Source organism: Hermetia illucens, chromosome 1, assembly GCF_905115235.1.
Source record: "Hermetia illucens chromosome 1, iHerIll2.2.curated.20191125, whole genome shotgun sequence".
Taxonomy (NCBI): Eukaryota; Metazoa; Arthropoda; class Insecta; order Diptera; family Stratiomyidae; genus Hermetia; species Hermetia illucens.
The window spans coordinates 147,416,512-147,429,743 of record NC_051849.1 but is presented as its reverse complement, the minus strand read 5'-3'; the positions used below and the strand labels follow the sequence as shown (position 1 = coordinate 147,429,743).

General features: G+C 41.6%; 1 protein-coding gene across 1 annotated transcript in view; it reads right to left on the bottom strand.

Annotated features, from left to right (window-relative positions):
- Positions 1–13,232, bottom strand: part of LOC119656328 (xanthine dehydrogenase) — a 65,334-nt gene extending 52,102 nt beyond the window's left edge. The window contains exon 1 of the mRNA XM_038062791.1: positions 12,948–13,232. Coding sequence (XP_037918719.1) covers positions 12,948–13,046 — 99 coding nt within the window. The 5' untranslated portion in view covers positions 13,047–13,232. The remainder of the gene's footprint in view (positions 1–12,947) is intronic.

Sequence of the window (13,232 nt, the reverse complement as noted above, 5' to 3'; positions counted from 1 at the left end):
GCTGCAAAACCCCCCTTAAGTTCATGCTAGGACGACGAAATTTCGCAACAATATAGGGTATAACATAGAGCATGACGTTACCAAGTTTGGTGGAAATCGCACTATTGCTAACAAAGTTATAATACGTCAAAGTTGTCGCTTCTTTGCAAATTCAAGGCTATAAATGTCAATATCATCCGAAAGTGGATATTCTCACATAATATTGTATATGCATATATTACGTGCTACGTACTAAGAAATGCACAAAACCTTTCGTAACTGAAGCGTCCAGCTTCCGGTTTCCCGACTTGTTTCTTTTTTTTTTAAAATAACATCCATACAAAAAAAAACAAAGAATAATAACGTATGTATTTATAAGTTACAACTGGAGACAAAATCAGCACCCGTTCAATGTATACATATTTACAAAGCCCCACCAAGAAACAAATAGCAGGACTGAGCACGGCCACCGCTAACCGGCATCCCGCAGCCACCAGTACCAAGATTTCTCTTTTTCATCCCGCTTAATGTCAATTGCTCTCGCTCTGGAGTATCTCCAGTCGAATCCCGGAGCCCCCACTATCAAATTCGGGGGGTATTCTATCCTTTTGTCCGTGGCCCGCCTATGTATATGATACATAACCGGATCACCGGCAGAATCAAGAATTAGACCATTCCTGTCAAGATACACGAACGCTTCGGGAGGAATGAAGCCTGTCGTGAGAGTTTTCTCGAAATACCCATCATTTGGGTAGAACGGCTGCGAAACCCAAGGGTTTTCACCATGCGAAGCAGATCGCACTATATGATTCCGAATCAATCTGACGATAACTGTATCGATTCTTGGCACAGCAGCAGCTGCATACATCACTTCATTAGTTACATAGTGCTCATAGTTTGACGAAGCAGTCCTATTAAGCCCCGTGCAAGCACGCAGACATTTCCTCTCAAAGATCCTTATTTTCTCCATTTGGCTAGCACTCAAATTAAACCAGATAGCACACCCGTAGGTAAGCACCGGTCTAACCAAAGTAAGATAGCAAATAATCTTAACCTTCCGGCTAAGATGTGGAGCATAAAAGAGTCTTCGAAGAGACATGAATGCCTTGCGAGCGCTTTCTAGCGCGACTTTAACGTGCTCGTTAAATTGGAGACGCTCGTCAAGACGCACACCCAGGTATCTAACGCACTTCTTATGAGGAATGCGCTCTGAACTATCCTCGTTCGCGACAATGTGGAAATCTCTCCAATTCCTTTTCAAGTTCCTACTGGCATACGCCAAGGAATTTCGAAACAGAATCGTTTCACACTTTTGCGCATTGATTTTCATCCGCCAACTGTTCGTGAAGAACTTAATATCATTGAACATCTTCTGAAGTTCAACTTGCACCTCAGTTACCTTCTTGTGCGCCGTGTAGGCTATCAGATCGTCAGCAAAGGCAACCAACGACCTTTTAGGAGATTTATTAAAATCGAAAGAATTGAGCAATTCGCCGGCAAATACCGCAAAAAGTGTAGGCGCAGTCACTGTCCCTTGCTGTAATCCATTCAGAACATGAAATTCTCTGTTAGTAGTGAGATTTCCGTCCGTAATAACAAAGCACTTGCCATACAGCATACTACACATCATCGCTACGAGGTGACTGGGAAACTCATTCTTCAGGAGCCTGAAAATCAGTCCATCCAACCAGACGGTATCAAAGGCTTTCTCCATGTCTATAAGGCAAGCGCCTACGCACTCACCATTGTTGATCCGCCAGCAAATATCAGACGTTACCTTCGTTATTGCATGTATTGTCGAATGTCCAGATCGAAATCCGAATTGCGCGTTCGGCAATAATTCCTTCTTCTTGATATGCCCGTTCAAGGCTTTCAATACCAAAACCTCAAACACCTTGCTGATGTTAGGCAGCAAACTGATTGGGCGGTAGCTTTGAGGGCTGGATGAATTCTTCCCCATTGTCCTGGAAAGAAGGAATTGTTCAATAAATTATTGAACAAAATGCAATAATTACGAATGGCAATGTCTGGTAAATGCCTGAGGACCACGTTGGGAATGCCATCCATACCGGATGATCTCTTATTGTTTACTCTTCTGAATATGGAAGTTAACTCAACACATGAGACAAAGTAATCAAGCAGATTATCACTCGGTATGAGATCAGCCTGCAACGCAGAGCTAAATTGGAGAACTGTGGTGCCGTTCAGGCTATATTTGAAATTGTGGACATCTCGTTCTACAATTTCCGAAAGTCGCGTTGGCTCTAAGTCCGTTCTGGGCCGATGCACCGATTCAAAGTGCTCCCCTATAAGTTCGAGTTTCAGAGCATCATCCATCACGATGTAATTGCCTTGCGCATCAGCAGTTACACTATTCGTGTCTATACCTGAGTCAATAAGGTGTTGTATCTCGCTGCCACCGACTTTAATTCTCGGCACAGTTATTCGTGACTTCTTCCGGAATAACGTATTTATCTTAGTAAACATGGAATCTGGATCGCTTGGTGAAATACCCTTTAACTTCTCCCGCCACTGGGAGTTCACTTCATTTACGTAATGTTGACGGATAAGATCCCGCGCGATCTTTAGAAGTGATTTGAACTCAACCAATATGAGATGATGATAGTCCCCATATCTCCGATAGATTTTGTTGACGCGAGTGAGCAGAAGGCTTTTCACTTTTTTCAACCGTTTTATGGCTGCAGTTTCATATCCTTCCATATTATTGCGAGGTTTAATTTTAGGGACGACTTGTTCAATTGTTTCCAGCGTCAAGTTCTCCAGCTTGAGAAGATACTGAAGTATTTCCTCGTTGCTCAAGTTCCTGTCACCTGGTGCAATTGTACTATCGTTTTCCCCATCAAGAGGTGGACATTCCTCTCGATATCCCCGAATAAACCTCTCTTGGAATTTCTTCCAATTTGTTTGTTTAAAGTTCAGCCTGTGGACACCACTGTCCATCGGCAGAAGGCGAACTCTTCGTCCATCAAACAGAACTTCAATAAGAATAGCGTTATGATCGCTATCGTAAGGAAGAGTCTGTAGTTTCCGTTGAGGATTCCTAAAATTAAAGTTCAAGCGCGCGTCAGCAATGCACAAATCCAGATAGGAATTTGCCCTGGGCCAGGTTGGACTCTCTGACCCATATAATTCGCATTTATACTCTATCTGGTATTGCTCTATCCAAGATTTGAGGAATACCCCTCTGGGATTGTTTGTGGCGTTTAGCCACGAGGTATGCTTAGCATTCAAGTCGCCAGCTATAATATAGTAATTATGCAGCCTATTTAGTTCGAGTATCGTAAACAGAGAATGGAATTCCTCCCTGAACTTGGCTCGGTTGTTTCCCACTGCATAGACTGACAGAATGTATAAATTCCCTCCTCTAGGCAGTGAAAAAAGAATACATGAGACTTCGATACACTCAAAGGTTTCAAATTCAGGCCTATTAATATGCCTGAAACGATAATGGCGACCCACAAGTATTCCGGTACCACCTCCCCCATCACAATTTCGTCTATCGTTCCTCACGAATTCAAAATCCTTGAATGTTATCGAATGCCTCGGATTGAGGTGGGTTTCTGAAATCAAGACTATGTCAGGCTGTTGTCTGGCAGCGAAATCAAGGAGCTCCGCTCTTCGATGGATTCCTACGATGGAATTCACATTAATCGCGATGATCCGGAGACCATCCAGTGGTACCGCTGTGACTGCAGACCTAGCAGCGGGCATGCTGTTTGTGTAAATATTCTGTTATGCTATTTATTTTTGTATTGTGTACGTGTAGCGTATGCTGCATGTTTTCACACATGGTTAGTATTTTATTGAGGATAGTGTTCATCCCGCCACTTGCATCTTGTTGGGGCTTCTTAGCTCCCCCTTGTCGAACTACTTCTGCAAATGGGATCCCCGAGACGATTGGTGCCGAAGGGACGGTACCATTCAACGCCGCTGATACCTTCGTTTTTTGGGCCGATCTCGGTGCTTGCTGCCTTGTGACCTTAACATTGCGGTATGCAGGACATCCACGGTACGAAGCCGGATGCCCTCCGCTTCCGCAGTTAACACAGAAAGTTTTTTCCTTGCCATCTGCTTCAGTCAGCGAACATTCAGCTGCGGTATGGTCTTTCCCGCACTTTACACATCGTAAGGTCATTTGACAGTTCACCGCCGAGTGACCATAGCGCTGGCATCTTCGACACTGGACTATTTCGCCCCTTAGCAGGCGCTCAAAACGAATGGCCTGGTAATTAAGCGACCTGATGCCGATCAGATCGCTTCCCCGGCTCTCCGGGCTTATCTGCACGAGGAAGTGCGGCAGGATTTGTTTTTCCAAAACGGACCTCCTCGTACTAAACCGTGACACTGAGAGGAACTTAACCTCAGTTCCCGTCTCTCGGAGCATTTTGAGCACCTCGTCGGGCTCTTCCTCCGCATCCAAGCCTTTCAGAAGGAAGGTTTGCACCTTCTCTTCCTTGGGAGTGTAGGTGAAGTGGGGAGCCTTCACTCGCTCGAGGACCTCCCGTGCTTTTTTATAATCTGCAATTTTATTGCATTTGACTTCGGCTCTCTCGGCCCCCGTCTTTTTAATAACAAAATTTGAGAGCCCCGCGCTCCTATTAAGTAGAGTGGCTAAATCTCTACCACCTAATTTATAAACATTAATGGGAGGCACCCTTTCCCCCTTTTCTTTATTTCGGTTGCTAATTGTATCCCCAGTCGGACCATTTTTTAAATTTTCACTCGTACTTGCATTATTTTTTAAATTTTCACTGGTACTTGCATTATTTTTAACATTATTTAACATTTTTTCTTGAGTTTTGTTTTTTTTCTTTAATTTTTTGGAAACATAGACCAAAAACTCACCCATTTTTCCATCTTCACTATTGCAACTTGCCTGGTTAGCATCCTCTTCTGGGACATTTCCCTCGCCACCGTTGTCGCCGACTCTCGTATCGTCTGCTTTACTGCTCTCTATGTCCTCCATACGGACAGATTCGCTGTCGAGAACTTGTTCGCCCTCAAGGCAGCCCGGTTCTTCCATGATTGCAAAAGTAGTCGAAGATAGCTTAACCTTTTTTCTGGCTACCTTTGGAGACGGCGGGCCCGTCTCCCCAGCCATTAGCTGCTCTGTAAGCTTTTCATTTTTTTTTATTAATGTTGTCATTTGCTTTTTTAAATCTTCGAGTGTCTTCGCCAGCTCGCCATTTCTCCTTTCAAGATTGGCTATCCTCACTTTGGCTATTTTCAAGTCTGGATCCTCCTCGTTGCGGACTCCACGACCGATCCGAGTGCCCCTAGACCTTATGGTGGGGGGCCGGTCTGGTCCGCCACCCGCCGGCGGCTCACCGCTCATTCCCGCCAAGCCAAAAAAAAACGAATGTTTTCTCAAAACTTTTTAAGGAAAAGTAACTTAGATAATAACTCAAAAGTAAATTAGTTTCGATTAAGTTTTAAATTATATATTATTAATTAAGTAATATAAATATCTTTTTATATTCTTGATAAAAGTTAATTTAATTTCAATTTTAAATTATTTTTATTAATATCATAATATCAATTTGTAGACACGTCCGTTCTCTACAAATGTCAGCCTACTATCCCCACCAGAATGGCCACTCTATCTAACTTGAGCAAAAATTCCAGCGATATCAGTTCGATATTCTGGGTTTAATGTCTCGGTGGCTCAGCACGTTTGCAGAATGGTGTACTTCTGCATGGTTTGAACCAGACTGCGTAGGAGTGCCAGGACATCAAGGAAAACCGTGAGGGATTTAAGTACAATACCACTCAAGACGCCAGAAATGAGATGGTCCAACGTCTCTAACGTCGAACCACACATTCTGCACTGTTCGTTCTCCACCCGTTCTTTCATGATGAGCTTTTTATAAGCTCGGGTGGCAACCACGCCGACCTGAATGGCACACATGAACCTCTCCGTCTCAGCAAAGAGCTCCCCAGCACACAGCCATCTGTTCGACAAATGCAAATCGACAAATGGCTGCCAAAGACAATTCACGTGTTTACCGTGCATTGCCAATCGACTTCCATTCATCAATCCGTTCTTGGTCCGACTTCACCCCATTCAGAGGATTGAAAGATCGATCCTTCAAGTTAAGTGGAATCAATCCACAGTCTGCCTTACAGACAGCCGCATGCAAGGGACTTGCCTGCTCTTTGCTGTAAAAATAAGCGCGCAGCGAGTCAACTTGGCGATGATGTTGTGTTGCCATAATCGATATAGCAACTAAAGAGGTTTATTTGGCCTCTGGTTGCTTGTCCTACAACTACCGAGTCGATAATGAGTTGCTCTTTGCAGCCCCTTGATCCAGCCAGCAGCCCTTCTGCTCCTGGGACAGAATGTTGTTGGTATCGAGGTGCGCATTGACCCTTCCACTAATAATGGAGGTTATGAATTTGTAGAGGGTTGGTAAGCAAATAATCGGCCTTGTGTCTGCGGGGTCCTGCACCGTGTCCTTCTTAGGGATAAGGCAGGTAATCCCCGCAGTGAGGAAGGGTGGAAATTCCTCCGGCCGACTCATGACCTGGTTTATGCTGTGTGCCAACCGACTAAGTGCGCTGGTAAATTTCTTATACCAGAAATTCTGCATCCGATCCAGACCTGGGCCCCTCCAGTTCTTCGAGCTGTTTATGGCTCGTCGAACTTCCTTTTCGGTGACATCTGCAAAATTCTGGTTCTAAGCGTGAAGAAGAGTACCCCACTGCTTTGTGCCGTACGGAGATATGGTAGGTACGGAGATAAACTTAACAAAAGGAGTGCTGACATCAGCCTCGAAATGGTCCATCATCTGATCTTTGCTTAGCTCCGCTCTCATGTCGTTACTGCATCTACTTGTAGCTTCTCTTCAACATGAGCTGTCTCCAAGATTCCCCTTGCTGCGCAAGCGAGACAAATTGCAAATAATCTTTTCGAGAGTCTTAGTTAGCACTGAGCAGTCACCAAGATACCTTTATCAATAAGATGGATCATGTTCCAAAATAATGTGACAAGACCTGACTGAGTCCAGAAAGTGGAAGCGATGAAAGTAAGGAGCTGAGGGCTTTGTTGATGAGTATGCTGGGGATACGTTACCAAGAGAAAATACGAAAAGCGCAGCGTAGCCTACACTATAACAACAGGAATTCCAGCATTTCGAAGATGCGTTGGGAAATGGAAATCACCAAAGAGCTTGCAGATGATTAAAAGAATTTCGATGAGCCTGTGAGGTATGTTCAGGTTAAGCTTCTCATCCATGATGATAAGCAGCTAAAGAAGTGGAAGGTGCACTGCCCTATGATAGCATTCGGTGAAGTTCCACCTCTTGCGGATGATGTGGCATACCACTACAACCGACTATTACCGGAGTGGTCATCAAAGCGCTCAAATAGAATAAAATGATAGTTTGCCTGCGGCGTTGTTTCATACAGTCCCCGCGGTCTGTAGAGAGTTTCCACTTCCGACCATTGATAAATTTTGGGAATAAAGGATTTTGTTGAGTAAGTGAAAAAAAGGGAACCCATCTTGAGGTCGATAATTGGAAGAGTATTTGTGTGGTTCTTGCTATTCTTCTTGATCAGGAGGGAACAGGCTGGTTTGTACTATGAATCCTAATGTACCAATTATATTAAAACCCTTCAACCTTCGAATCATTGCGGAACAAGGTTTAGACCTCCGTTCCAGTTGCTTTTCAACGATTTTGGGAAAGCTTTTGGCAACGTTACCGTGTATCTGGAATGCTCTGCGCACGAGGGGTATTCCGGAAAAACTAACAACTATTATCAGAGTGGTATATGATAGCGAAACACATCACGTATTGCATCAAAATAAAATCTCAAAGTAATTTGAAGTCCACAGGAGAATCTGTTGAAGTTGCATGCTATTACCAATATTTTACGATCTCATTATCGGTAACGTTTCTTCCTTGACTGAAAGATAAGTATTGGCTTCAATAGACAATGGACGCGGTAAAATGAATATAAAATGCTCTATTTTGGTAACCCACACATTCAGTACATGATGCCATTAAAGAAGTCGAACGATTTGATGACCGGCTGATGAAGCTTACCATTATATCAGCTGATCACACTATTCACTTCTTCACCGCATACATATCACAAACAGATCAACCTGATGTCGAGAAGAATGCCTTCAGGAAACATTTGCAACTTGCCCCCTGATGACTATATCATCATTGCAGGCGACCTTAATGGTCAAGTGGGCGAAAAGACAAACGGCAGCAGCAGGGTTTGACGGGCACAACGAGGGTGGCCAATTTTACGGACATCAATGAGCATGTACTTGCGAATGCATGGTTCATCAAAGAGTTGTTTCATCTTCCTACATTTTATAGGGGGGACAGTAAGTAACGTGCTATAACGACTATATTCTCATCAGGTGCCGACATTTTACCACCGTCATTGTAAAACCGTTCCCTATGAGACAATTGCAATCAGTCGTTAATTGCTGTCTTGCAAATAGAGCCACCGACAAAATAGTATGAGGAACGCACTGGCTCGCTGCGCATTAATGGTGGCGAATTCGTCAGAGGGAAAAAGAAATAATCTCACTTACGCGATTACCAACCATTACGAATGGGGAAGAATCGTGGAACCAGATTAAAGGCACGATCTGCAAAGCGGTCTATGCAACACTTGGGGTCACCAAGTCGGGTAAGCAGTTTATCAACCGAGATACTTTGAAGTAATAAAAACTTGTTGTTTCTTTTTCGTTGGTGTGGGTATTTATTCTTGCAAATACCGATATTTCGGGAACCACTTGTTCCCTTCATCAGTGCAAACAAGTCTTGTTCAAGTTTTTATTACTTCAATTAATTAATCGTTGGAAACACCGCATAATTTCACTCCGAGATACTTTGCTGTAGAATGACGATGTTGAAATGAAAATGTCGAAGAAAACGCCTCTACCACAAGTTCACCGACAATAAAACGCTGGCCAATAGACTGCCCGCGTTATTTTCACTAATGACGGAAATCATTTCTGTGGTGCAATGTAATAAAACTCTCAAAGACCGCTTTTGGAAAAAAAACTGTATTTTCAAGGTTTTCTTTTTCTTTTTCTTCACCCTTTGTCCCGTTCACAAGCGGGGTCGGCTCGTCGTGATCGATTATTCCATTTGGTTCTATCAAATGCCTGATCTGGTTTCGTTTTCAACAATTATGTTAATCGGTTTTCGGAGATCCCCATACATGCGAAAGGAGGGTGTACATTTTTTTTCACCGAATATCATGTGAGGTATCAAATTTCTTAGTTAGTACTTTCCAAATATGGTGCTAGTTTTGGAGGGGCCATTCTTAGAAACTACCCACCAGAAGAAACTGAAAAAATCATCATGATGATGCCTCAAAATACCCTTCATACCGATATCTGTTCAAATAGAGTGAATAATAGTATATTAACATATTTCAGTTCATCCAAGATCCATACAAATTTGCATTAATACAGGCTTTAATCCTTTAGCCTTTTCACTAGAAACACCATGAACACACATTGTCTATTTAATGTGAAGCATCATACTGGAAAGTGTGGTTGAAATACTACTATTATTAACAAAGCATTCACCTTCCGGTTTCCTACTTGTTCTTTCTTCTTCCACGGAAATCTTCAAAAGCCAACCCCAGAATTCACAATCCCTGAGTGTATAGGATTTTTACTCACTAAAACCGCCTCACGACAAGCTATGACTCAGATTTCCCCATCTAGTAGCTTCCTTTACATATTTAAGATTTTTCTTTCTATTGGGAGATGACCCTGTGGTCCACCTCCAGCACTTTATTTAACTTCGCTAAGGAACTGACTGTTTTTTAGCAGCTTACATCATCAGCCATCCTTTATGTTAGCAACTCATTTAACTTTACTCTTTTCAGCCGCCTCATCATATAATAAAGAGATAACCCAATTTTCGGACTTTGTGATTTTCATGCGATCGTAATCGGTTGCTATACTTAATTGCTGGGTGATTGATTACTTCACTTTGTATTGTATTGTTTTGGGTAGTACTTTTAGGTCCCTATGCAGATCGCATAGGGGCAGTACGTTAGATCAGAAATGAAACAGGGAGCGTCTACTATGCTTCTAAGCACTTTATTGTGGAACTTTTGTATGACCTTTAAGTTTCATTCTTTGGTACAAGCCCCAGAGCTGAATACACCTCCATATGGGCCTTAGCATCTGCTTCTGAATTAGCAACTTGTTTTCGACGGTCAGCTGGAAATTCTTCCCGGGGTCCGAAAAAGATCAATTATTTCAATGACGCGTTCTCAGAAACCACTCAACTAAAAAATTTTAAAAAAATGGTGGTCCGTTCACGTAGTATCTAAATACTCCCTTTTACGATATCTGCTTAGATGAAGTTAATAATAATATATTATCATATTTAGAAAATTTACTGCAACCCACCACCACCCCTCATCCAAGACACGTAAAAGGTTGTGGTAACATAAACTTTAATAGCATCATACTGGAAAGTTTGGTGAAAATCTTAACAAACTTTACGTATAGTAGGCCCTTCAACGGATATTTACATAAGAAATCAAAAACCTTTCATACCTGAATCGCCGAGCTTGCCGTTTTCGGTTTGATTTACAGGTCTTTAAGCTTTCAAATCCATACCATTTATATATGGTAGCCATTCACCCCCCTTGTTGGAATATAGCACGTCAGCAACACCTACGCGCCATCGTTCATTGTTCGTTGAAATGCGCTTCAACTCCCCCTAGAACTTCTCGAGATGCTCGCACTCCCTCTCTAATGTTCGCCTTTTTCTTTAAATTGTTGCTGGGCCGTAGGTTCATTAAAAAGTTGATTTTTCAGTTTTGATGAAAAAACCGGCTCTGAGTTTCATCATTGGAATTGAGAACATGGGGTAATACCGAATATTTCCGGCCAGTGAGCTGTGCAATTTGGTGGTATGCTTTCAAAGGCGTCCCACAGATGAAGGATGGACTTTCACACGTTTTGCAACGTCACAACTTTTCATCTTTATCACTTTTAAGATTATAATTTATAAGCCCCCCTTAAATTCATCCTAAGAGTACAAAATGACGTCAGCATAGACGATAACATAGGACATAATCCTGACTGTTATTAACAAAGTTATAGGAGGTCAAAGTTTCGCAAAGTTTCGGGGGGGGGGGGAGATGGGAACGGTTTAGTTATTCGCATTTCAGTGTCAATTACTCCAGGTACACATGCGTATGTATATGCTAATAAAATGCTAATAAAACTTGCAGGTAGTAACCAATACAATAAACATGTGTTCTGGTTACCAGTAGTTTTCATTTACGTACCTAACATATATATGTATGCTCTTCTGCACGGAGTAAAGTGGAAATGCGTGAAGATGCGTTATATCAATGCGCACATATATATGCATGCATCGTCTTGCAGTAATAGACAATGTTTGTCTATTTAGCATGAACACAGTGCTTATGTCGTTGATTTAAACTAATATTTCGTGGAAAATAAACAGATTGCGCTATATTGTCGCGGAGTGTATATAATGGAAATTGTAAACTTTATCATTTAGAAATAAAAGAAAACATTTTTAATAGACAAACATTTTCAAATATGTATATATCATTTATTACACATTCTATGGGTAATCATTCTGAATTTCGAGATCACACGATTTGTGTCCCAGAGACACCTCTAATCTATGCGTTATCAGAATACTTTGACTTCAAACTATTTTGAATGAAAACTCGTCGTTTAGGAGTAATACGAGTAATAATAACAAATAAATTTTAAAATAGTCATTTTTTAAATTTCTCGAAAAACTTTCTTTTTAAGGTTTTGTGTAAAACAAAACCTTATTAAAATCGGTTTACTGTCTGTCTGCCCGTCACACGCATTTTTCTCGGAGACGGTTATAGCGATTAACACCAAATTTGGTGAACAGGTGGGAACTATGATCACTCACGCATATAGTGAGTTACCGTATTCTACGTCGAATTCAAGGGGGGTGTAAATTTTTTTCACCAAATGCAGTCATGCGGGGTATTGAATGAAAGGTCTCGGTTAGTACTTTTCGAAGCTGATCTTAGTTTTGACATTTGTTGGAAAGATAGGATGTGTGGGCGATCGAAAATGATAATTTCTTTAAGGGACCCACTTTCAGAAACTACCCAACCGAAAAATCTGAAAAACATCAGGAGGCTGTCACTATATAGTGCCTAGGCTTCGAAATACCCGCCATACCGATATCCTTTCAAATAAAGTTTATTATAGTGTATTACTATATTTTTCAGTAATTGGCTGCAGACTCCTAACACCTCACCTTTCATATGACATATTGGCCATATTCGCTTATCCTGAAAAAAATCTCCCTCTTTCTCATATAAGAGAAAATCGCAAAATAATCATACTCAGTAGTGATGGTTGATAGTTCCCACACTTTCACCAATTTTAATAGCTTTCGGTTGCATATTTCCAGGAAATCGCTAATGACCGACAGAAAAATAACCAGACAGACATTGAACTGATTTCATAAAAGTTTTTTGCATCAATAAATCACGAAACAATATAGATTCGGTTCAAAAAAGTTCGTCCGAAATTGTCAAACACAGGCCCAAGCTTCAAATAATTAGTTTACAGCTCAAGTGACTTCAAGATACTGACCTTCATCAATCCGATGTTTTCATGGTACGATCTACCTTTCATTCAGATATACATTCCGCACATTTATGAATGGTTGAATTTACATATTCATGTAGTGAATAGATTATTGGAAAAACAATATAGCAGACCGTAACCGATAATGTTGAAAACTCTGGTCTTCACCAATCATATACTTTTGCAGTGATGGCTTTTACTTACACTAATAGAGTATGCTCTCTTATTACGTAATTTGAATCTACATTTGAAAATCAGATTGGAGATGGGAGAGAAATGTGACTTGATCCTCCTCAATCAACCTAAATAACAGGAAAGACACGTCCATAACATTTACCTTTACTCCATTAACGAAAAATATCAACGTATCACCCCCCTTACACTCAGCACTGCCGTTTGCACTAATGTTATTAGAGATCACCTCGTTCGCAACCATTTTTACGATTATGCACTCATTCAAAACTACGTCTTTATAGAAGCACTAGCAATTAAAGCGCTAGTAGAAAAGATACAATGCGCTCACGTGAAAAGATACGTTCCGTTCTGGAGTCGCCCGGAAATCGCTTCGAAACAAGCTGGTGGACAACTAGTGACTGACTTGGTGGCACCGAAATGAGATAGC